At 36.8% G+C, this 27,443-nt stretch overlaps 1 protein-coding gene across 3 annotated transcripts in view; it reads right to left on the bottom strand.

Annotated features, from left to right (window-relative positions):
• EPS15 (epidermal growth factor receptor pathway substrate 15) overlaps positions 1-27,443 on the bottom strand; it is a 164,972-nt gene that overhangs the window by 57,366 nt on the left and 80,163 nt on the right. For all 3 annotated transcript variants that reach the window (XM_034965094.2, XM_034965105.2, XM_034965099.2), the window contains one exon: positions 10,084-10,156. In XM_034965094.2, coding sequence (XP_034820985.1) covers positions 10,084-10,156 — 73 coding nt within the window. The remainder of the gene's footprint in view (positions 1-10,083; positions 10,157-27,443) is intronic.

The following is a 27,443-nucleotide window of genomic DNA, read 5'->3' as shown; positions in this document are numbered from 1 at the left end:
CAGGAAACAACAGAAGCTAGAGAGGATGTGGGGAAACAGGAACACTTTTACACTGTTAGTGGGAGTGTAAATTAGTTCAACCATTGTGGAAGACAGTCTGGCGATTCCTCAAGGATCTAGAACCAGAAATACCATTTGACCCAGCAATCCCATTACTGGGTATATACCCAAAGGATTATAAATTATTCCACTATAAAGACACATGCACACGTATGCTTATTGCAGCACTATTCACAATAGCAAAGACTTGGAACCAATCCAAATGCCCACCAACGATAGACTAGATAAAGAAAATGTGGCACATACATCCCATGGAATACTATGCAGCCATAAAAAAGAATGAGCTCATGTCCTTTGCAGGGACATGGATGAAGCTGGAAACCATCATTCTCAGCAAACTACCACAGGAACAGAAAACCAAACACCACATGTTCTCACTCATAAGTGGGAGCTGAACAATGAGAACGCATGGACACAAGGGAGGGGAACATCACACACCGGGGCCTGTTAGGAGGTGGGGGACAAGGGGAGGCAGAGCATTAGGACAAATACCTAATACATGCAGAGCTTAAAACCTAGATGATGGGTTGATGGGTGCAGCCAACCACCATGGCACGTGTATACCTATGTAACAAACCTGTACGTTCCACACATGTATCCCAGAACTTAAAGTATAATAATAATAAAAAAGAATTAGATGTTCTCTTTCTGATTCCTTTGACAAAAATGTTTATCAATTATTTACTATAATTTATTTTAAAAATTCCTTTAAAAATGCCAACACAATAGATGATCATGAAAGACTTTCCAGTGCTAACATTCCGTGAGTCTGTGTGATCACAGTTTCAAACTGGTGAACTCCTTTAGTACTTTATCATTAATTTACCAGCATGCCTAATTTTTTTCATGTCTAAATTTTTAACCTTGCCTACACTGTTAACTAATCCATACCATATAGAGATATGACTTTAGATATGCACATGGCATTGGCTCTGAATAAACCCATGCCAAAAGAGAAAAATGACTTCAATTTCTGTATCACCCAGTCTAGTAACTTCAGATTCATCTTTGATTTTCTCCATTCATACATGTCCTATAGATTCTACCTTAAAATCTCTCTTTAAGCTGTTTACCAAATTATTTTAGCTTTCATCGTTCCTTCCTTGACATACAACTGGGTTTTCTCCCTTTGTTTCTTCCTATTCCAAATGTCCAACTTGCTTAAAAAATAACTCACTGCAAAGGATATTTCTCTAGTCACTGTTATTTTTAAAATATGTGTTGTTCCCTCTTATCTAGAGGATTAAGTAAAACTTGCTGCAAGACACATTAAAACCTTCAGTTCTGGGTTCTACCTTCTTTTCCTCTCATTTTCACCTGTGACCCAGCCTCAGAAGACCCTATTCCTTCTCCAATAGACAACATATTTCAATGACCCTATGCCTTTCCACAAGCCATAACCTCTGTCTTCAATGTCCTTCCACACCATATGTACCTGGAAACCCACTATTGATTCTTCAGAATCCAGCCAAATTTAATCTCGTCTGACTCATCTTGGGCTTCCTTCACCTATGCTCAAACTCTACTGTTTGTTCCTAACCTCTACTGTCATACTTAATACACTGTAATCATAGCTAAACTCTAAATTACAAACTTCTAAAGGACAGTGTCCAGCTTCATCTTTCTTTGATTATCCAAAATCTTGTACAATGCCTAGCACATTCCAGGGGCTTAATTAAGCAATTACTGTAACTATCATAGGATTTTAGTATGTGGGAGAAACTAATGGGAAACACGCATGAGACTGACAGAAAGAAAAGACTTACATTCTTTTTACATAATGTGAAACACTTCACTATGTATTTAAACTACAGCTATTTATTAATACCCCAAACTGACCTATGACAAATGCTTTTTAAACTTTTTAAAATAATACCTACATTTCTAAACTGATTCAGTATTTTTATAATCTATAGACCAAGGCTGATCTGACATTTAAAACTTTCATTATTTGGAAATAATCATTACTGCTTTAACATGTCACTGTGGCATATACCTTTATTTTTTTAAGACAGGATCTTGCTCTGTCACCCAGGCTAGAATGCAGTGGTATAATCACGGCTCACTGTAGCTTCAACCTCCTGGGCTCAAGTAATCTTCCCACCTCAGCCTCCCAAGTAGCTGAGGCTACAGGCATGTGCCACCACGCCTGGCTAATTTTTAAATTTTTTTGTAGAGATGGGGTTTTACCATGTTGCCCAGGGTGGTCTCAAACTCCTAGGCTCAAATGATCTGCCCGCCTCGGCCTCCCAAAATGCTGGGATTACAAACATGAGCCACAGTGCTTGGTCTAGTTCAGCTATAAAATATTTTAAAAGAATGTTATCTGCAGATCTAAAGTAATTTTGTTAGTTTGAAAATACAATCTATTGAGCCGGCAAAGTGGCTCATGCCTGTAATCCCAGCACTTTGGGAGGCTGAGACGGGTGGATGACCTGAGGTCAGGAGTTCCAGACCAGCCTGGCCAACATAGTAAAACCCCATCTCTACTAAAAATACAAAAAATCAGCTGGGCGTGGTAGTGGCCGCCTGTTAATTCCCGCTACTAGGGAGACTGAGGCAGGAGAATCACTTGAACCCAGGAGGCAGAAGTTGCAGCAGTGAGCCAAGATGGCACCACTGCACTCCAGCCTGGGCAACAAGAGTGAAACTCCATCTCAAAAAAAAAAAAAAAAGAAAAAAAAGAAAATATAATCTATTTTGAATTCCTTACTTTGTTCATAAAATTATTATATAGGTTTATATAACAATATGCTGGTCCCAAAAGCATGTTTTAAATACTAGAGGGAAAAAAGTTTTTTCTCTTTCCCTTTAACTAAAAATGTTCAAGAGTGGGAATAGGAAAAATATATGTTATCTATCCCCATTAGTAAATACTCTAGTCATATTCCCCACCCTCCCTCATACCCCAAAGAAAAATATTCTTTATCTACTTCATGTCTCTAATAATATCTTTAAAGCCAGATGTAATTTTGATGTCTTTTATGGTAAATCCAGGGACAAAAAACACAATTTACCTTAAAAGGGTCACACAATATAAGAAAATGTCTAGGACATGACACTAAGTTTTAAAAGCTGAATACAGAGGCATATACAGTATGATCACAAATTAATATAAAGAAATTTATACATATTTGTAGAAAATACAGCAAAATGTTAACAACAGCTCTCTCTAGAAAGGCTTTTTACATCTTTTTCATACTTTTCTTCATTTTACAAATTTACCATGAACCCATGTTACTTTTATAATCAGAAAATGTCAAGTTTGCTGTTTTTTTAAGTATCACATTGCTACCAATATAAAATATAAAAATGGCAATACAAAAATATTCTGATGTGACTAAATTTTTATGTAAGAACTACCAATAATAGAATCAATGCTGGTTTCCTTTAATAAACTGAACTATTTTTCATAAATAATATTTTTAGTGAGCCACTTAAACACAACCTCAAAAGACAGGCTTATGTAAGAGGAAGGCAAATAAACAAACCAATATAATATTTACTTCTTTCTGCCCTTTCTCTCCCAAAGAGCAAACACATTCATTCAAATTTCCCAGACTCACTGCCCTTTTCCATTTCTTAGCTTCAGTAAAAATCCACATAGTAATACAAAACTACAGGACTTAAAGGAAAGGTTACTGAGGAAATACCTAACATTAATGAGAAACTTCAAGCTGGAACGATGTCCATATTAAAATTCATTATAATTAATGTCTCTCTATGTCTATTTCTAAATATGAAAAAAGGTCTATAAAAATTCTGGGCCAGGTGTGGTGGCTCACGCCTGTAATCTCAGCACTTTGGGAGGCTGAGGCTGGAAGATCACCTGAGGTCAGAAGTTCGAGACCAGCCTGGCCAACATGGAAAAACCCCGTCTCTACTAAAAATAAAAAATTAGCCAGGCGTGGTGGCGGATGCTTGTAATCCCAGCTACTTGGGAGGCTGAGGCAGGAGAATCACTTAAACTTGGGAGGCAGAGGTTGCAGTGAGTTGAGATCGTGCCATTGCACTCCAGCCTGGGCAACAAGAGCAAAACTCCGTCTCAAAAAAAAAAAAAAAATTCCAACACTAAACTACATACAAAAAGGCCTTCCTTTCCAGTATACAGAATTAAAATTATTAAACTGCACAAAATCAAAATGAACTCATGCAAATATACATGCTAATAACAAATTTCACTGGAAAATTATTTGTAAGGCTACCACCATCACAATGCAATTTCAATATCAATATCAGCATCTAGATATACTTAGCAACTTTATTTTGGTACAGATTGCTTATCCTGAGACTAAATTAAGGCAACAGATGTACCTCTCTCTCTCTCTCTTCCTGCTCTCTCCTCCCCCGCCATGCCCTTAACTAGAGCAGTGGAAGGTTCTCCTAACAAACAGTGTCTTCTGCAGAACTTGGGTAATTTTCTCTTTCCTAAATGTGGCCCTTGGGAACATCCTTTCCTGGGTCTGTGCACAGACTCAGCACTATCAAATGCCATTCCCTCCAGTGAATGACAGAAGACATTTGCAGATGCTTTCCTAGTTCTGCTTTATTCCCCTGATCATGGTCTACTTGCCTACTAGTGCCATCAACAGCAAAAGAAAGGAAGATAGCAGCAGCTGAAGCATGGCAAGGATGAAGTGAACAAAACTAGAGCAATATAGTGCCAAGGTTTATTTTAGAAAAATATCAAAGCAAGCCATATCCGAGGTTACTCATCTAGAAATTAAAGGATATTTGAGCTGGCAATCTTGGCTTTATTTAAAAAGAAATTTCAAGGAAAACGTCCTGTTTTCTAGAAATCACTGAAGTTACTGAAAATGGCAAATTATCTGCTATCCCTCTATCCCCCATGAAGTGCTATGGGGTAGTGGAAATAAAATTTAAACAAATACCTAAGAATTTTAGACATATGAAAAAATAAAACTTTCATTTTAGCAACTCAAGTCAGATGTACAACTGATGAAGTTACTTTAAAAGTTATCTGAAAAGTTAAACCTTTTAACTCTGTATTTTATATGAAACAGATGCAAACATCATGTTAATAGTTCATATCAATATCAGTAATATATTTTATATATTATACATAATTATATAATTATTTATTTTTAAAAGAAAACCTCTATAAACTAACCTACAATTAGAAATAATCAGATACACTGTTTTATCTGATGGAAGTTTTAGGACTATTCTTAACATTAAAAATGTATCAACTATAGAACAAGATGTTTAAGTCAATGAACAGAAAGGAAGCCTAATAAACTAGGGTGGGTGTTAGAAAACCCCATTAACAGACTGCCTTTATTTCTCAATCTTATGCTTCCCAGTATGTTCTAAAGAGCATTATGGCCAGAAAAAGAATGCTGAGCTCATGTATCTAATTTTATTTCTATCTAAGATAAGTCATCCCTCTTCATCTAAGAAAAAAACTAAGTGAATTAAAATAAAAAACATGGACAAGTACTCTGAATTACTGAATCTTATGATGAAACATAAATAATAGGGAGCTTCTTTTACATGAGGTTAATATGAACAATATGAAGAAGTCTGACTTTTCATGATAACTACTATGCTCTCAATCTTTTCTACCTATGGGTTCCAGTTATATTGTCTTATTTTAAATTGTATACACAAAACCAAAGTTTATTCACTGCTGTTATGAACAGCTTCCTTAAATTTACCTCCATCTAACAATATATTGCCAAATATAATGAAAAATATGATCCAAGGCACAATTTCTAAGCCCAAGGAGCTCACAATATATAGGAAGGAAGATATTGGAAGCTATACACATCACACCAAGCTAACACTACCAGGTAACATATGGTTCATGCCATATATAAGTGGATACGTATTCCTTCCTCTGGGAGTTCCAACACAGGAAAGACTGGTGTGGACCAAGAGACAGAGAAGGGAAAGTTTAAGACAAGCGGTGGGATATGAGCTAGGCTTTAAGGCATGAGTGGAATTCACATAAGCAGGAAAGTAGAGAACATTCTGGACTATAACAACAAAAGGTATAAAAGTGGGAATAAGAAGGAGAATATATATGGCACAGAGTACAGAGTCAGACAGTCAAAAAAGAGGAGGGTTTGTATTTCATCTTTTTCTCTGTCTCCAATAACCTGAGGTATGACACCCTCCCATCATTAATGGTGGCAGTGAGCAACAGTAAAGATTCCCACATCTGAGAGTCATGATACTAAATTGGTTTAGGAGGAAAGGCAAGAGCGAATGGAGTGAGCACTTCTGATATGACTTTAAGATTTTAGATATTAGGCGATACAGGTGGCAGTAGTGAGAAAGAAAAATAGGAAAGTTCAAACCAGAAGCCAAGTTTTTTCAATAAGATTCATTTTAGACACACGGATTTTCAAATGATAAACACCAAAATGGCTAACTGGAGATGTGGGACTGGCACTCAGGAGAGTTGAGAGCTTGATAAACATTTGGGTGTTATCAGCATATGGATGACAGGGGTTATGGAGAAGGAAAGAAAGGACACACATAAACACACACACAATCTGTCTGTCCATCTGTCCCTGGCAAAGTCAATGGAAGCAAAGGTTCAGAGAGGTAGGAAGATATCCAGGAGAATACAACCCAAGAAAGGAGTACCTAATACAAGAAGGACGAACAGATTTGGCCTTAAGATTATTCTTGGCCCTGGGGAGAAAATGCACAGTGTGGTATGGGCAAGCAGCAGACTGTACAGGGTTGCTACAAAGATAGGAAGGGGGGGAAAATGGCCACACAAAGCAATGAAAGTAGAGCAAAATAAGTTGGTAGTTAAAGTGGCAGCAATAGCCAAGGAAGGGCTATTTTCAAATTGAAGAGTCCTATGTCCAAGAGGCCTATGTGAAGATGGATATCAGAGAAGAAAGAGCTTAAAGGTGAAGAGAAGATAATAAAGAGATGATTGTAGGGTGCGGAATAATACAGCTAGTAAGAACATTTACTGAACACTTACCAAGTGCCAATCACTCTGTGAGGCACTTTACTGCATTATCTCACTTTATTCTTACATCAGCTCTTAAGTGTTTGTTATTTTTATTATCCCATGTTACAGAAGAGGAAACTAAAGTATAGAATGGTTAAATTACTTAAGATCACAAACCTAGGAAGTGGCAGAGCTAGGAACTGAATTCAAAGTTTGTTTGACATCAAATTGTTGCTATAAAGTTCTACTCAAAACTGAAGAAACCAGGCATATGAGAGTGAATTTCTAAAATATCTGTTGACTACTCAGAAGAAAAAAATTTTTAATAAGATCATACATAGGCAATTCTTTAAGGTAGGAAGAATGTGAGTCTACTTTCTCCCCTTATGAAAAACAAAACAAAAAATACACACCCAAACCTTAGACATTTTAGATAAAATGGCTTTTCACAACGTTTCCCCCTTGGAATTGGATCACTTTGGGCCTAATTTGTCCACAGAACTTGATCCACTGGTATATATCTCATACAAGCTAACAGTGATCATCTCATGAAATAAAATGTGAAGTCATCTTCAAGAAAAAATCCTAAACAGAAAGTTTTCAAGGCAGTAATTAACAGAAATACAGACAGGAAACAAAAATTCAGAAATTAATTACATAGCAGACTTTCTACTCTAACTGAATTAGACAGACTACATAAACACAAAACAAAAAAAAATTAAAGCTTTTGGCTTTAAAAGTTTGATTTCTGTGTTTGAGATATGAGCTCATATTATCACTGTGACTTTATTAATATGGAGAAAAGCAAGAACACTCAAAAAGCCAAGTGCGGCAGGTACTGATAGGTCAAAATTCCCTTACTTCTCCTCCCCAATGTCTTCATTTTGACATTTCTCATTAGCACTGCCATTAGAAAGTAGATCAGAAAGAAGCAGTGAAATACACTCTCTTTGATTCTGCCATTTATTAATAGCTCCAGTGAGTTGCCTTTTGCCAGGGAAATTAGAAAGTAAGTATTGAGAGTTGGAGTTATTTACAGACTTTAATTATCCATATTATTTCCAGTCTACATCTCAGTACCAATGGGTAAATCAGAGTTACCTCAAAATAGGTAATGAAATATACTTATTACCACCTATGGTAAGTTTTGCTTCAGAAAATTGAAAATGATCACTAATATAAGAGTTTTAATTACTGGTAGATGTCAATTATCCACATCATTCTTAGTCTAGTACCTCATTACCATGCATAACATAGATAACTGTAGTGTATAATGAATAAATAATGAATCTACTAACCCAAATCTTTAATTAATCCACTATTTTTTTCATTGATTATTACTTGGTCTTTACTTACCATGGCCCAAGATGCCTTACTTATACTTAGAGCACTCTATGTGGAAAAATTGAACCATTTCGACTTCCTGTGCCAATCACACATTTTGGATTTTGCAAAGCTTAAGGTTAGACATACACCTTACCATTGCCACTAAGTAAGAAGGGCAAGCAAATCACGGAGAAATTCTGATGGACAACAAAACTTCTATAATTATAAGACACCAAATGTTCAGGGATAGCCTATTTAAACTGAAGGAAACAATGTAAATTTCAGCACTCTTCTAAACTGGGTATTTAAATTCACATCCTCAAAAAATGCACCAGGGAAAAACCAACAGGTAGATATACTCAACAAAATACTGTCTATCACAAGAACCTATGTACTTTAAAGCAGTAACTGGCTAAATTTAGAAGCTGTCCAAAATTGTATCAGTAGCTACATCTATTTCTTCAAATTATGAAAACTTGTGTAGATTATTTTATCTTCCATTTTAAACTATTTTTAGTAATAACTGCTTAGAATGTGTGGCTCTTTTGCATTTCCTAAGAAACTCAAAAACTGCACAAAATAATGTAATTCAGATAACTTACCCTCTTATGCCCACCTAACCTCACTGCCAGAGAGAGAATTATATTGATGATGATCTCTTAACTTGCACTTCCTTCAGGAAAATTCAAGTAAATATAATGAATGTAGTCACCCAATCAGAGAATCAACTTCCAGCAAGAAGTCTCTCTGGCTTCTTCCTCAATTCTTCAGTAAATCATTCTCCCCACCCTAGCACAGTCCACCAGACAGACAATCTCTAATGAATGTCCTGCATCAAAACAAAACAATGGGCCTAACACAATTTAGAGTTTTTCCCTACTTAAAACTATTAGGAAAAGCAGGAAAATCCAACATACAAGCAACACATTAAGAAATGCCCATCCAAGAGTTCTTACTAGCAACTGCTACCAGTGCTTCTATATCCAATCTCCTCTATGTGCCGGTGCAGCACTAAGGAAACAGTACCCCAATAACATGGCCACATGCATTGCTTACTGCTCTAAGTGAGGCACTGCCCAGTTTTCTCTATTTCTAACGTTAGAAACACTGCTACTCCCTTATTTTTATCATTTCCCAAACAAAAACTGAGGTTTTTGTCATCCTTTCTCTTTGTAAAATGAAACAATTTAACACAACACCTAATGAAAATGAATTAAAGCTCTTTATGCCAAAGTTTAAGATATGCTGGTTACTAAGCTACTCATAAAATGCTACTTTAAATTGTTCTGTATCATCTCCCACCCTACAAGTATTATGAGAAACAGTCCTTTAACATACTAGGTCTCCTAGCTAACAAAAACCTCACATGCATGAAAAAGCATTCTGGTTTTTGATGATGATGATGATGATGATGATATGATGGTCTCACTCTAATTTTACTGGTGCAAAAATATTAACATTGTAAGTCATGCAAACTTATACCTTTAATGATATAATATGCAGGTAAGTACCATTTAAAAAATACTTTCAAAACTAGAAATCTATGCTGAAAAATACTGCTTTCTCATTGCAGTATAATCTTTGCAGGCCAGAATTCCAAGCAAGAACAATCATCTTGGAAAAGATAAACATTTATATAATATAAACATTAGGCATTCTCTTGACCTGATACTACATCCAGCAAATAGTAAATAACCATATAAATTTAAAATGAATAGTCCTAAATCAGCAGTGGAACACTAAATTTTATGGTCACTTACCTGAACCTCACTTGTCCTCTGTTTAATAGTATCTTCCTTCTCCTTAAGGTCCTGTTCCACATTATTCTTTTCCCTAGAAGACCAGCAAACAATGCAAGAATATTTTAGAACATCAGCTACAGCTGGTATGGTTATCCATCCTCCTAATCCTGAATCGCTTTTTAAATACATAGTGAAACATTCAATTTTTAAATGAAGGGCAGATTTTTCTACCCTCTTTCAATTATTTATGAAATAAAAATCAATATAAGCTCCGTTTGTAAAAAAAAAATTGCTTTCTCACTAAAATGTGGTGAAAAGAGGATAGATTAAAAAAGGAAGAGGAGAAAAATAATCAATGAAACACTCAGGTTTCACTGATGTCACTGTTGCTATGGAAATAGTGTCCAATGAAAATTGCTGGTAAAGAAAAGGAGGGGTTGCATCAGCTCTGTAAGGTTAACCCTTAGGTACCACTGTCAAATTAAATGAAAATGGCTAATAAAAACAGTCAACAATACTAAGGAAAAAGACATTTACTGAAGTGTTAATTTCCCCTTAAATCACTGGTGTGCATCAATTTTAGAATGAAACAACAGAGAAAATGGGAAAGATTATTAATACACAGGCAATTTGCTCTATCAAAAATTACATCTCAAAAAAAGCTATTTTAGGACCATATATCAAATCCAATTGATCAAATATACAAACAGTATATATAAAGTAAAAAAAGAACCACAGCAGCATTTATCTCTTCTACTCTTCAAATCAAACATGCTGGGCTCCGCTTTTACTTTGAAACATCGTTACCTAAATTCTTATATGCTTTAATCAGGCCTGAGTGGCTATGAACGAATCCCAAGCAACCTTAGATTCAGAATTGCAAAATAAAGCTGTTACTTTTGATGTAACAATTTAACTGCCCATTTGTAGTTATACTGAAATCATGCGTGCACACGCACACACAAACACACACACCTCCCTTCACTTTCTTTTCTACAAAATGAGAGAAAAAGCTCAAAGAATTCTGCAGCAGTACATTTCTGGGGTTGCAGGGAAAGGTAAAAGGCGGCAACATGGAGAAGGGAAGACAGCATTTAACAAGTCCTCCAGATTAGTATAGCCAAGTTTCTCCTTCGAGCTTCAAGACTACATTTCAGTTTCCATCTCAGACATAACCCAGAATGTAAGCTCAGGCTCCATTTAGCTCCAGCATAAAGGAAAGTGAGAAAATTATACCAAAGCAGATACTTAAGGGACAACTGCATGCTTCATTTATATTTCTCACCTTCTTGAGGTGAGATTTTAAATGTAGACAAAAATCAACTGTTTTGGATACGTAGGCACAATGTTCTTAAGATGTCTATGGAAGAAAGCATACAAATAAAGCTATTTGTACACTGTTACTTTTAAACATTTGAGATGGCCAAGGAGCTCACTAACCGTTTGTCAGATGGGTCGCAATGTGGGTCGCAATGTCGTGATTTTAAACAGTCCCTTACCATGAGAATCATTGTTGCAGCCCGATCCTTCCATACCTCAACCTATTTATCATGCAAAGACCATCCCCCACCTCCAACCCTTATATAAATTAAGCAAATTCAAGAAATACAAAAACACAGGGGGAAAAATTTCTGAAAATACCCAACAAATTCTGCAAGCTCAATCTTGGAAATTTTCTTTCCTCCTTATGTGAGCAAATGAATGTTTTCAGTCTTGCTGCAGCATGTTAGAGATAAGTCACATGAAAATCTAGCACCCTCCCCCCATCCCAAATCCTCAGAGGCATTCCACACAAGGTCAGTATCAACTCAGCTCCTGGTTTCTGAAAGTAGATAATAACAAAAATAGAAAACACTACAGTGTCACAGATCAGCAGTGCACACATTTGTACTGAATTCTTTCTGCTCTGCTGCTAACTGCTGTCACTGACAGTGTCTGCTCAGATCAAGTGTGCATGCAGGAAAACAGGGCTATAAGAAGCCAGTGAGCTGACTCAAAGTAGCCAAGGCAGAAGGATGGGAGAGCAAAGGAAGGAAGCTCACTTGGTGAAAATCCAAAACAGATTACAAAGGACTCAGCTATAAACAGCAAACACAGTCTATGTTTGGGTAAAATGGAGGAAGCTTGAGGACTACAAATTTCTGTTCATAATTTGGGGTCTATGGGGGAGGAAGAGGAAGGGGAGGAAAGGATGGTGTTATCTCTAAACATATCCTGAAGACCATTCCCAACTAAAAAAAAAATATGGAGATCTTTAGGCATTAATTCCTCTTAGTAAGAAGATCAATTAAATTTAACTTTTGATTCATGTTTATCTAATAAAATTCTGGTCTTACAATATTCCTTTTATTAGCACAACCAAGTAGTATAACATATATTGCTAAACAGAAAACTTAAAAAGAATTAAATGTTCAATTATATCACTTTCTATTAAAAAAATTATGACTGAAAACCTGTCCTGTATATCAGACTGAAAATCAAGTAATTTTCTTGACCTAGTTTACAGTTTCAGAGATGCTCAAATGTTATTCTGTTGTCTTGCAATGATTCTTAACCTTTATAACTATTCTTCTCATTTCAGGCAAATAAAAATATCTAAACATATCTTTGTGTGCACTTAGGATACTTGACCATATTTCTTATATTCTCCCTAATTTTGAACGTGTATATTTTTCTACAGTTGATGGACACATAATCAATACAAGCATTATTTTTAACACTAGTAATTTAAAAACAATTCTCTTTAAGGATCTGTGCCACAATAAGAAGTAATATTTATATGCAACTTCTCAAGGAGCCCACCAATATAGGTAGATAAGACAGATATAAGACATTATTTCAAAAATAGGTGTGTGAGGCTGGGTGTGGTGGCTCACACCTGTAATTCCAGCACTTTGGGAGGCCGAGGTGGATGGATCACTTGAGGTCAGGAGTTCGAGACCAGCCTGGCCAATGTGGTAAACCCTGTCTCTACTAAAAATACAAAAATTAGCTGGGTGTGGTCTCGCACACCTGTAGTCCCAGCTACTGAGGAGGCTGAGGCAGGAGGATCACTTGAACTCAGAAGGCGGAAGCTGCGGTGAGCAGCTATCAGGCCACTGCACTCCAGCCTGGGCAACAGAGTCAGATTCTGTCTCAAAAAAAAAAATAAAATAAAATAAAATAAGGTGTGTGAGCATTTTGCTCGAACCACAACTCATCTTGGATGTCATGACAGGAAAAGCTATTACCCTCACCTTAGTAATCTCCAGAAAAGGGAAATGAAATGATCCTACTCATCCTCTATTTTAGACTATCTTTCAGGTTCTTTTCATTTTTAAGATGCTTACACATCCTGAGGAATCCACAAGTACCAAAGCTATAAAGAACAAGCCAAGAATAAACCTCCCTGGTATTCCAAAGGCTCACAGTTCTGATTCCATGGAGCGGTGAATTTGAACCATCAAGGAAAGCAAATCCCAAGCTAGGCTTTCAGAAGCCTAAGGTTCATAAATACATAAATCTAATATGAAATGGTCAAGTTATTCACAAGGACAGTTAGGCTGAGGGACCTTGAGTCTATGCAATCCACTTCCATTTTCCTAGACTCTATGTACAGGGAGTAGGTTGTAAGACATCTGTCTCAGTTTTTGATGCAATTCCAATATTATCAAAGACAAGATAAAATCATCTTCAAAGTCCTTCCCAGAAACACAGTTTTATGTCTTTTTTCCTAAACAGCAGCATCCACTATTTCGTAACCAGAAAACATTAAAAACTAGAAACTATTAGAAACTACAAAGTTGTGAAAACTCACAAAGCTGTATTTTCCAATCCTGAAACTTATTTATAAAAATTCTCTTGGAGTACATTTCACCATAAAAATGGTATCATCAAGTAGCTTAACTGTCAATCTCTCTCACAAGCAAACAGAGAAAAATCTAGCTCTTCTGAGAAATAGTTTTTCTCACTCTGATCAGGTCACTTAACCTTTCAGAACCCTAGTCTTATTTTTCATATGTGGATGTTAATATCTCTATCATCTTAGGATTTGCAAGGCAAAATATGTAAGATGTCAAGTAATTAATATTGAGCCTAAATATTAACATTACTTAGAATTTTAAACAATAGTGAAGTAGTTTTTAAATTTGTTAAAAGGAATTATGGGTTATAAAAAAGGTTAGAAAACACTGATCTAATATAGTTACAGAATAAATAATGTAAACACTAAAATTTCTGCCCCCAAAATCTTATCTCAATATCATTCAAAATAACCTATCTACTCTCTACTTTTAGAAACTCATTATATGGTTTTGAAACCATCAGATTTGGAGAAAAATAGGTTACTAAATACTAAATACAAACTCTGTCACAAGTCACCTTACATCACTGTAGTGGTGATGTAAGCTATTTTGTTCTGACTGACTCTCTCTCCTTCTAGGGTTCAGCAGTCCTTTTAGGAGATTGCTTCTCTTTCTGCCTCTTCTAATGTCTTTCTACTCATATAGTTCAAACAGAAGATGCCATCTCTCTGGGCAATGACTGGCCAGAAATTGGCTCCTGGTCGAAGCTTAGCCAGTCAAAGTACCCCACCACACAATCACAGAGATTAATTCAAGAATGAGCCTGTGACCAATGCCAAAGCAGTCAGAATCTTCATCTAGGATGCCTTTATTTGGAACTGATAAAAAGCTAGCATTCTAGGTAGCAAGCCCTGGCTCCTGTCACCTCCTGTCATACTTAATTTTATGGGCTGATTTGGCTAGGCCACAGTACCCAGATATTTGGACAAACACGACCCTAGATGTTACTGTGAAGGTATTTTTTAGGTGAGATTAACATTTAAATCGGTAGGCTTGAGTAAAGCAGATTACCCTCAATAATGTAGGTAGACCACATCCAATCACTTGATGGCATTAAGAAAAGATGAGGTCCCCCAAGGAATAAGGAATTCTACTTCAGATTGCCTTTAAACTTGAGATGCAACATAAACTCTTCACTGGGTCTCCAGCCTGCCAGCCTGTCCTAGAGATGTCGGACTTGCCAGCTCCCACAATCTTAAAAATTTCTTAAAATAAATCTCTCTGTCTCTCTCTCTATATATGTATATACATACATATATATACACACATATACACACACACACATATATACATACATATATATACACATCCTATTTGTTCTCTTTCTAACCCTCCTTCCCGCCCACCTATACCTTTACTCTTCCAATTATATAGGGGTCATCAAATTCTTTTTGCCTAAACCAGCTCCAGTTAGGTAGGTCATTTCATCTTTTTTAAGCCTCCGTTTTCTTCTCTTCAAAGAGGGATAATAAAACCTGTATCTCACAACTGCATACAGGATTACATAATTTATGCCAGCATACCCAGTTTACATAGTAGATGCTAAATAAAAAGTTAAACACCAACAAACTCTTTATAAGCTCTAGTTTCTGCAGCTATAAAATGAATATCTACTTTACAAACCATATATGGGATTGCTATGAAGAGCGATAGAGAAAATACACAATAAAACCTAATATACCACTATGCAACTTATCTACTTACTCAATAACACATACTGAATCCTATTACATACTTGTCACTATGCTATACTTAGGAGGTACATAAAACCAGTGAGATAGGCACCTGTCATTAAGAAGCTCTTAATTCAGTGTATGTGAACACACACCTGGTGTGAGGGGTTGGGGATAAGAATATAAAGAGATAATTACAATGCAGTGTACTAGGTGCTACAACAGGTAAGCACTGTGGGACAGGTAAGGTGCTATTGGAACACAGAGAATGGGAACTTGACTCTCCCTGAAGGAGGTCAGAAAAGGCCTCCTTGGTATCACTGAAGGCAGGATGATTAATTACAAAGTGAGCTGTGCAGATAATAATGTCATATTTACAATATAAATTACTCCAGTCTGAGAATACTGTGTGATGGAGGTGAGAGACTTCAGCTAAGCCTTGAAGGAAAGAGTAAATGTCAGGTAAGAAAATGGTATTTCTACTAGAGAGAGCTTATGTAAGAAAGCACAGAAGATGTTGGCAAAACAGCAGTAAGAAGCAGACTAAGAAGAAAACTCAAATTTGATAAAATATCTGCATCTAAAGATCTAAAAAGCTCAATGAACTCCAAGTAGGATAAACACAAAAAGACTCACACTGAGACACATTATAATCAAACTGTTGAAATAATCTTTAAAATAGCAAGCAAGAAGAAAAGCAACTTGTCAATTTCTGACATATAATCAATCCTTAATAAGATTATCAATGGATTTCTCAGCAGAAACTTGAAGGTCAGAAGGCAATGAAATGATATATTTAAAGTGCTGGAAGAAAAAAAAAAACCTGTCAACTGAGAATTCTATACCTGACAAAACTGTGCTTCAAAAACATGAGGGAGAAATTAAAATATTCCCAGACAAACAAAGGCTGAGGGAGTTCATTACTTCTAGATCTACCCTACAATAAATGCTAAAGGGAGTCCTTCAGGTTAAAATGAAAGGATGCTAGACAGTAACTGAAAGCCATATGAAGATAAAAAGATCTCCAGTAAAGGTAAATACATGGACAAATGTAAAAACCAGTATTACTGTAATTTTTGTTTACAACTCCACTTTATACTTTCTATAGAATTTAAGAGACAAATGCATAAAAAAGAATTTATGAATCTGTTAGTAGATACACAATGTATAAAGATATAGTTTGTGACATCAATAACATAACGGGGAGTTCTGATACAGTTTGTGACATCAATAACATAACAGGGTGAGAATGGGCCAGGTGCAGTGGCTCACTCCTGTAATCCCAGCACTTTGGGAAGCTGAGGCGGATGGATCACCTGAGGTCAGGAGTTCGAGACCAGCCTGGCCAACACAGTGAAACCCTGTCTCTACTAAAAATACAAAAATTAGCTGGGTGCGGTGGCAGGCGCCTGTAATCCCAGCTACTTGGGAGGCTGAGGCAGGAGAATCACTTGAACCCAGGAGGCAGAGGTTGCAGTGAGCCGAGATTGCACTGCTGCACTCCAGCTTAGATGACAGAGCAAGACTCCATCTCAAAAAAAAAAAAAAAAAAAAGTGGGGGTAAGGCAGAGGAGAGAATGGAGCTGTATAGGACCAGAATTTTATTTGTGTCTTTAAAGACAGAGTCTCTCTGTTTCCCAGGCTGGAGTGCATTGGTGTGATCATAGCTCACTGCAGCCTCGAACTCCTGGCCTCAGGCAGTCCTCCCGCCTCAGCCTCTCGAGTAGCTAGGACTACAGGTATGCACCACCACAGCCAACTAATTTTATTTTCTGTAGAGACAAGGTCTCACTATGTTGCCCTGACCTCAAGCAATCCTCCCATCTTGGCTTCCATATTCCTGGCATTACAGGCGTGAGCCACCACGCCTGGCCAGGAGCACAGTTTTGTATGGGACTGAAGTAAGTTGATATCAATTCCAATTAGATTATTCAGTCTGGGATGATAAAGTTCTGGAGATTCATAGTGGTGATAACTACACAATTACTGTGAATGTATTTAATGACATTTAAGTACATTTAAAAATGACAACAAAAGAGTGAAACTCTGTCTCAAAAAAAAAAAAATTACCACTTTAAAATTTTAACCACTTTAAGTGTACAATTAATGACACTGAATTGTACACTTTAAGTAGTTAAAAATTTAAAGTAGTAAATTTTATGTTATGTATATTTTATGATAATAAAAAATTAATGAAAAAAAAGTAGAGAGATGAGAAAATTCTAGACAGACTAACTTACCTAGAATGGAAGGTTCATGTGTGGTTAAATAAAGCTGAAATGGTAAATCAGAAAAAGATTATAAAGAACTTCTGTACTAGGTAAAGACAGCCTTTTACTGTTGTTGTTGTTGGTTTTTTTTTTTTTTTTTTTTTTTTAGATGAAGTCTCACTTTGAAGCCCAGGTTGGAGTGCAGTGGCGCGATCTTGGCTCACTGCAACCTCTGCCTCCCGCGTTCAAGTGATTCTCCTGCCTCAGCCTTCCGAGTAGCTGGGATTACAGGCATCCACCACCACGCCTGGCTAATTTTTGTATTTTTAGTAGAGATGGGGTTTCACCTTATTGGGCAGGCTGGTCTTGAACTCCTGACCTCAGGTGATCCACCCACCTCAGCCTCCCAAAGTGCTGGGATTACAGGTGTGAGCCATCGTGCCCAGCCAAGACAGACTTTCAATATACAGGAAATGGTGAGTCCCTTAGAGGTTTCTGAGACATGCTTCTTTGAACACCGAATGGCATTATTTAGCAACACAGCTCTTCTTTCCTGTCTGGCTGGTGGAGGAAGAGAGGAAGCAGAGGCTCTTATCGCTCAGAAAGCTGATGACAATTGCTAGAAAGGCAATAAAACACCCTGACTCTGCTTATCTTAGGAACTGTCAGAAGCCTTGAGCTAGATTACAGTAATAACTATAGAAAGCTGATGAGAAAGTCTTCGTTTTTAATTTAAACAATTTGAAAGTTACATGACCTTTCATTCTAAGAATTCAGAGTTCATGGCCGGGTGCAGTGGCTCATGTTTTTAATCCCAGCACTTTGGGAGGCTGAGGTGGGCAGATCACTGGAGGTCAGGAGTTCGAGACAAGCCTGGCCAACTCGCTGAAACCCCATCTCTACTAAAAATACAAAAATTAGCCGGGTGCGGTGGCGCATGCCTGTAATCCCAGCTACCTGAGAGGCTGAGGCAGGAGAATCACTTGAACCTGAAAGATGGAGGCTGCAGTGAGCCAAGATCGTGTCACTGCACTCCTGCCTGGGTGACAGAGCAAGACTTCGTCTCAAAAAAAAAAAAAACAAAACAAGAATTCGTAGTTCATAAAAGCTTAGGTTAAAGTTTGAGAACAAAGACATTTATTCTTACCATAAGTTTTAAATTACTCTAAAAGTTCCTTTGCCAGGCACAGTGGTTCACAACTGTAATCTGAACACTTTGGGAGGCTGAAGTGGGAGGACCACTTGAGCCAAGAGTTTGAGACCATGCTGGGCAACATAGTGACACCCACATCTCTATAAAAAAATTTTTTTTAATTAGCTGGGCATGATGGCACATGCCTGTAGTCCCAGCTACTCAGGAGGCTAAGGTGGGAGGACTGCTTAAGCCTGGGAGGTCAAGGCTAAAGTGACCCATGATCACGCCACTGCTCTCCAGCCTGGGCAGCAGAGCCTGACCCTATCTGAAAAATACATTACTTACATACATACATACATACACACACACACACACACACACACACACACACACACACATAAAACTTGCCTTAATTGTATAATCTTTATGTGATACAATTTCATTCTTTCAACAAATATTTATTAAATGTCTACTATATTCCAAACAAGATTGTAGTTGGGCCTCTATAGTTTGCTGGGGAAAATTAATGGCCATTAATTATAAAAATTAAAGATAAATTCTGTGAAAGTATGATGGTACTATGGGAATAACTAATGTTCTTACTTAGTTCTGAGAGACTGGCTGTTTTTAATGGGTTTTATTTTTAAAAATAAGAGAATATATTTATGGGTGTAAGTAACTGAAAAGAGAGCCTAACTAGAATCAGAAAAAATACAAACTTTGGGGTGTGGCTTATATGACAAAGCACACCCCCTTAGTGGCAGGTCCCAAAATCAGATGGTTCATTTTTCAAAGGTGAAATAATTTCTTTTCTTTTTTTTTTTTTGGAGACAGAGTCTCACTCTGTCACCCAGGCAAGAATGCAGTGGGGCAATCTTGGCTCACTACAACCTCTGCCTCCCGGGTTCAAGCAGTTCTCCTGTCTCGGCCTTCGGAGAAGCTGGGATTACAGGTGTGCACCACCACGCCCGGCTAATTTTTGTATTTTTACTAGAGACGGTGTTTCACCTTATTGGCCAGGCTGGTTTCAAACTCCTGACCCTCAGGTGATCCTCCCACCTCGGCCTCCCAAAGTGCTGGGATTACAGGCGTGAGTTACCGTGCCTGGCCAGAAATATAAATTTATTTTGCAAATCCATAATAATTTATTCTACTTATCTAGCAGGACAAAATGAAATTAAAAGAAACAGAAAAGAAATATAAAACGAAACCTTAACTTTCTGAATTACAAAATAGGGATAATAAAGTTGATGGGCAGGATTAATTTATGTTACATCTAGAAAGACTCCAGAGCAATGCCTGGCATGTAGTAAGTGCTAAATAAATTTCAGCTATTATTATTATTACCATTACATTGTTTACTAGTATAAAAATACATTTACTGGCTTTTTGAAAGCTGTAATAAATCACCTGGAGTGATGGCAATCAGGCCTCCAGTATGTCGGCAGAGACTGTGACTCTTAAATCCTCCAGGAGTTGAAATTTCTTGGTAGATGCTTTTGCTTTCCAAAGACAGACTATAATACATCTCAATAATTACTGCTGTATTAAAAGAGGTAAGTGCCCCTTAGTAAGCTACCAGAGCCACAAAACAGTACAAGCAAATGAAATGTATAATAATTCTAACTCAGAACAGGTACAAAGAAGCCACATAGATTATGTATGTATGTATGTATGTATGTATATATTTAATAGAGACTTGCTTTGTTGCCCAGGGTGATCTCAACTCCTGGCCTCAGCAATTCTCTTGCCTTGGCCTCCCAAAGTCCTGGGATTACAGATGTGAGCCACTATGCCCAGCCTAAGTAATTTTTAAATGATCTAACAGGCACACATTAAAAAATAAAAAGAAATGAGTGAAATTTATTTTAATGTAATATTTTAAAATGTAATAAAGATGAAAAATATTAAGATATTTTACATTTTTTTCATTCTAAATCTTTGAAATCCAGTATATTTTATACTAACAACACATCTTAAATTGGACTAGCCATATTTCAAGTGCTCAATCACCACACAGCTAGTGGCTACTATACTGGACAGCACAGGTTCAGACTTTAGCAAGGAGGTTTTCAAGTAAGGAGAGTCTCCCAAAACAGAGGTTTTAATGATGATCTATACACTTTATGTGAAAATGAATTAGGCTGCCTCCTTACTATCAAAGAAATGCACACCGCAACCTAGAGCTTCAATTATTTAACCAGTAATACCATTCTTAAGGCAGAGTCACAAAAGAGACCTTTTAGTGTCAGCGTCACAGATCTTTAGAGGGTCACAAACACATCAAGTTGGATCATAAGCAAAAGAGCTCCAGATTTGATAATATAAGCAATGAACTCTCCAGACAATGGTTTCTAATGATATTTGAACTGAACTAAAACAAAAACATAGAATTTTTAAAAATTCGAACCATATGCTAGGATTTAGAAATTTTAAAAAATCGGTTCTTGAATATGACTGAAGTAGAGGTCTATATATTTAGGAACACAGAATCTGGCTACCTGGCTACATAGTTCCATTCACTCTTCAACTAGAGAAAGAAAGTTCATTCAGCTACTCCAACCAATATTTAGTGAACAGCTATTGAGTAAATCCTGTACTCTAAGTGCTGAACTCGGTGTTGGGGATGATGATGATAAATACTAACATGTATTGAGAACTTACTATGTTCCAAGCATTGCGTTAAGCATTGTACATGGTTATTCATATTTCCATTTTACAGATAAATAAACTGAGGTACAGATAGTTAAGTATATCCAGGTCATGTCAGGCAATCTGGAAATCTGGTTAAAAAGCCCATGCTCTGAAATACTACACTATATTGCCTCATTAGAAGTAAGAGTTGGCCTGTGCCATCACACAGAGTCGAGAATCTACTGGGAGAGAAGGAAATTGAGTGCTCTCTGAGCTGAGGTAGATAATCAGGGAAAGCTTCGTGGAAGTGAAGACTAGTTTATTTCTTCATCTGAAAAACTGAAATAAAGTTATTACCCTTCAGGGATGTTACAAGAGCTCAGCAAGTGAACTTACATAAAGAAGGCACAGTACAATGCCTGATAACTATTATTCTAATTATCTATCCTGTTTACTGGCCCAAGACCAGGATAACAAACAGGCCTGACAGGATGTGGCTTTAACTTCCTGATGTTCTTGCTAAAAGTACAGAGACAGGAAGGAAATGGAAGCTAGTAGATGACAAAATATTAACTCCTGCCTCAGCATAATTTACCACTACCACATTATCCAAGTGACTGAAGCACTCTCTTAGTAGTTTCATCTTTTCCACTGCCAAGAACTTCTCTAACTGAGGCATTTTACTGTCACAGCAACAGCTCTCAAGAATGGGTCCACAGATAGTTTTTAAGTGTCTGGGAACTCCTGAAATAAATACAAAATAGTATCACAGATATACATGTTCTTTTTTTCTGTGGGCAGGGTATAACAGTCTTCATCAGATTTTCAAAGGAAATCCTTGACACAAAAACAGGTCTGCAATTACCATGATTCAGCAATTCCACTTTTGCAAATATACTCCAAAGAACTGACAGCAGGGTCTTGAAATGGTATTTGTACGTTCATGTTCATAGCAGCGTTATTCATAATAGCTAAAATGTGGAAACAACCCAAATGTCCATCAACAGATGAACAGGTAAACAAAATGTGGTATGTAAGTACAATGGAATTATTATTCAGCCTGAAAAAGGAAGGAAATTCTGACATATGCCACAACACATATGAACCCTGAGGATATTATGCTGAGTGAAATAAGATAGTCATAAAAAGACAAATATCTCATGATTCTGCTTATATGAGATAGTTACAGTAGTCAAAATCATAGAGATAGAAAGTATAATAGAATGGTGGCTGCTATGAGGAAGGGCGGGGAAAATGGGAGGGAGTAGAGTATGGGGAGTTATTGTTTAATGGGTATGGGGTTTCAGTTTTGTAAGATGAAAAGTCTTGGAAATGAATGGTGATGATGGTTGCACAACACTGTGAATATATTTCTTTTTCTTTTTTTGAGACGGAGTCTCGCACTTGTCTCCCAGGCTGGAGTGCAGTGGCGTAATCTCGGCTCACCGTAACCTCCACCTCCCGGGTTCAAGCGATTCTGCTGCCTCAGCCTCCTGAGTAACTGGGATTCCAGGCACCTGCCACCATGCCCAGCTAATTTTTGTATTTTTAGTAGAGACGAAGTTTCATCATGTTGGGCAGGCTGGTCTCGAACTCCTGACCTGAGGTGATTCGCCCATCTCAGCCTCCCAAAGTGCTGGGATTACAGGCATGAGCCACTGTGCCTGGCCATGTGAATATATTTCATACCACTGAATTGTATGTTTAAAAATGGTTAAGATGATAAATTACTATGTTATGTGTATTTTATCACAATTTTTAAACGTGTGAAAAAAAAGAAAAACTAAGTCTGCAGAATATTAAAAAAAAAAAAAATCAGCCCACTAACCTTAATGTTCCTGTGAGGATTCAAAAACCTTTTATATATAAAATCCTTTTCTTTTTCTTTTTTCTTTTTTATTTTTTTGAGACTGAGTCTCACTGTGTTGCCTAAGCTGGAGTGATCTCGGCTGTGAGTGATCTCGGCTCACTGCAACTTCTGCCACCCAGGTTCAAGCGATTCTCGTGTCTCAGCCTCCTGAGTAGCTGGGATTATAGGCATGCGCCACCACGCCTAGCTAATTTTTGTATTTTTAGTACAGATGAGGTTTCGCCATGTTGGCCAAGCTGGTCTCAAACTCCTGACCTCAGGTGATCCACACGCCGCAGCCTCCCAAAGTGCTGGGATTACAGGTGTGAGCCACTGTGTCCGGCCTAAAATCCTTTCCTATAGTCTTCAAAATAAGCTATTATTCAGAAGGTCTTTGCCTTAGTTCAACATTTAACACATGGCTTCTATTCTGCCATAAATTTTGCAGGAAGTAAGTCTTGGAAATATTCTAATATTTATAACATACTTTGCGTCATTCATTCAACCAACTAGCCTATTCCTCGGTGTTAAGTAATGTGTGTGTTAATTTCTAGGCCTATCAAAATGAACAAGACATAGCTCTTGCCCTTAGGAATTAAAAATTTACCAAAAAAGCAATATAAATTACTATAGTTAAACAGTAGAAATACTACAATAAACGAATAAAGCCTCTGGAAGAAGAGGAAAGAAAAGTAATCTGAAGATTTCATGGAAGGCTTGACAGAAGAGACAATATTTAAGACGGATCTTGAACATGAACAAAACTTTATAAGGTAAAAGGTATGCTCCAGGCAAAGGCGAACAGTAGGATCAGAGGCATAGAAGAATAAAAGTGGTGGTATGTTGAAGTAAGAGGTAATAAACCCATCTATCATACGACTGGAGAAAGGGGATAAAGCTGAAATAGTAGATTCGAGTACTGTACTGAACACTCAGAGTACAAAGAGCAAACACACTGTATCTGTTCTCAAATAGCTTTTTAGTACCACAGGGCAGCGTACTGTGAGAGGTGGCTAAGACAGAACGGTCAGAATGCCAAGAGAACACCATGAAGGAAGAGCCTTTACACCATGTTCAAAGAAGTGAACTGGATTCAGCTGGAGATGGGAAGTCACTGAGGGATCTGAGTTGTATTTTATATATCAGTTGGAAGTAGGATGGTCCAAAGGAGGAAAAGGCTCAAAGCAGAGAGCCAATGAGGAGGTTACAGCCATGATCCAGATAAAAGACAAAGGCTAAAACTAAGAAGGAAACATAGAACAGAGAAGACAGATTTCAACAATATTGAAAAAATTATTTTCTCATCTATTATGAGCTAAACACTAGGGATACAAGCAGCCCCTGTGTTTAAGAAGCACATAATCTAGTGGGAGATTAAAAAACACAGAATTATAACAAAGAATGAAAAGTGTTATAACAGTTGTAAATATAAAGACTACATAAAATAGGCTCTTAAATAAGACTTGAAGAGAGTATGGAGGTTGGGAGGTAAATCAAGGAAGGCTTCCTCTCCCAGAGGAAATGATGTCTAAGATGAGATTTGAAGAGTGAGAAGTTGATTAGACAAAAGAGATGGGAAGGTAGGAATCAATTCAACAGACATTTCAAAGGTAGAAGACTAAAGATGAGAAGAAGAAAAATCTCAGGTTTCTAGCTTGAGTGACTAGGTGAATGGTGATGTCACTGAGAAGGGAGATACAAAACAGAGGTGAGGGGACAATTAGGGAATTCATATCCTACTAGACATTCAGATGAAAACACTAGTAGGCAATGAAAAATACAGGTCTTGAGCTCAAGTAAGAGATTCAGATATTCGATGAGTGTTATATTACAACTACCTGTATTGCTTTTCCTTAAGTTAAAAATATCATACTAATTTAATCTAATTGGCATAATTAAATCATTTAATTAATAGCAAATGTTGAAGAAATCACAGAAAAAAATTTTAAAATATACCTAAAGGTATCTCGCACTTCAAGCTCCCAATGTCTTATATTTTCTACTAGAAACAATTTGGTGAACTAAAGATGAAAACAAAGACAATGAAATCTCATTTTCTGACCAATAACAAAGAACATTCTTCACCCAACTAACTCAAGTTTATATATAGCTTTCAATATTTCCACTGGTTTGCAATGCTCAAAACAAAATATGATTCTAAGAAATATATTCCTTTTTTCATTATGCATTTATCTATTTCCTGAATTTTACAATGAATATGTATTATAACTATCATTAAGAAAAAAGTATTATAAAGTACTACATTCATTATACAGTAATTATAATTTCACATCATACATGCTGCTTACTTAGAGGTTTGATCCCTGGACTAAAAAAAAAAATTTTTCTTTTTTTTTTGAGACAAGAGTCTCACTGTGTTGCCCAGGCTGGAGTGCAATGGCTCACTGCAACCTCTGCCTCCTAGGTTCAAGGCATTTTCCTGTGTTAGCCTCCTGAGTAGCTGGAATTACAGATGTGTGCCACCACGCCTGTCTAATTTTTGTATTTTTAGTAGAGACAAGGTTTCACCATGTTGGGCAGGCTGGTCTCAAACTCCTGACCTTAAGTGATCCACCTGCCTCGGCCCCGCAAAGTACTGGGATTACAGGCATCAGCTATCGCGCCCAGCCCCTGGACTAAAACTAAGTATCTTCATCTCAAAACGAAAATGAAGAACTGGCTAAGATTTTGTCAGGTAACAATTTAGCAAAAGCCACAAACGAAATCTGTTTATTTTTTCCTGTTTTGTAGTCATATTCATCACATCCTTATATATTAATAAAAAAATTAAAGGGTGAAGAATTTTAACTTTGCACAGAAAAAACGGTTATCACAAGAATAAAAACCAAGGTTTTTATAATGTAATACCTTGAAGACTTGGTGATAATGACCTAACACAACTATTTACAAAAGCGTATTTTAACAACTATAATTTTAGCATGGGGATGGGTCTGACTATGACACTAATGGAGTTGACAGATTATATAAGTTTGCCTACACTGTAGATCTCACCTAAAATAAAAGTCCAGGGAAAATATTTTCACAAACGTCAAATCATGTATAAATATACCACACATTTATAAAATGTGACTATACCCTAAAAACTAACAAGGTTTTGAAATTCTCTGATTTTCCTAATAAGATAGTCACAAAATATTAGATGTTATTTTCATGCTGTCAGCTGTCATTTACTATATAAGACTGCCACTGGTACAACTTAACATTATAGTTACTAAAAGTTATTGAAAGATTAGTTGACCAAAATGTAACAAATAATGTTTTCAACAGTAAGAGCATTTTATCTATGATGCTCTAATTCCCATTAAAATTCATTATAGAAATATTTTATACATTAAACAAGTACACTTGAAGTCAAATCAAGCAAGTCCTAGAACATTGGTGTATGTATCCATTTCCATAGGCTTAAGAGGCCCATATGATAAGTATTTTCAAATCTACCTACTATAACATGTATATTACATATATAAGGAAAGCAAAAATGTTTATGGACCATTTATGGACCACATGAAAATGAACAGTATAAACACCATTATAGGTTCAGTAATTGTTTACTACTTCTATTTTGCAACAAAGTCAAAAATTTAAAAATCCTAATGAGTGGCAGAATTGTACAACAGAAAGAATGCTGAACTTATACAACCTGGTTTTGATACCAATACTGTCTCTTAACGTGATGTGTGACTTTGGATTTGATTTTTTTTTTCCGTGAGTAAGGACAAAATTAAACTATACAATCACCACGAAGTGTTTTTTGCCCTGGTCAGATTTCAATATTAGAAGTTTTATGTCATAGGAAAAGGCCAATAAGCCAATCCAATCAGACTGAATTTCAGGTCTTCTCCAGGAAATGCCAGAAGAGAGGCACTCTTCACCAAATTTGAAATTATAAGTACATGTAGCTAGATGTACTATAGCCCTCTTGCCAAAATAAGGAGAAAGTCTATCTGAGAATGGAATCAGCCCAGTGGAAATGGAAACAAGAAATGGAGAGCAAGAGAACTGATTATATCATCT

This window comes from Pan paniscus, chromosome 1, assembly GCF_029289425.2.
Source record: "Pan paniscus chromosome 1, NHGRI_mPanPan1-v2.0_pri, whole genome shotgun sequence".
NCBI lineage: Eukaryota > Metazoa > Chordata > Mammalia > Primates > Hominidae > Pan > Pan paniscus.
This window is presented reverse-complemented; position numbering and strand designations above follow the sequence as displayed.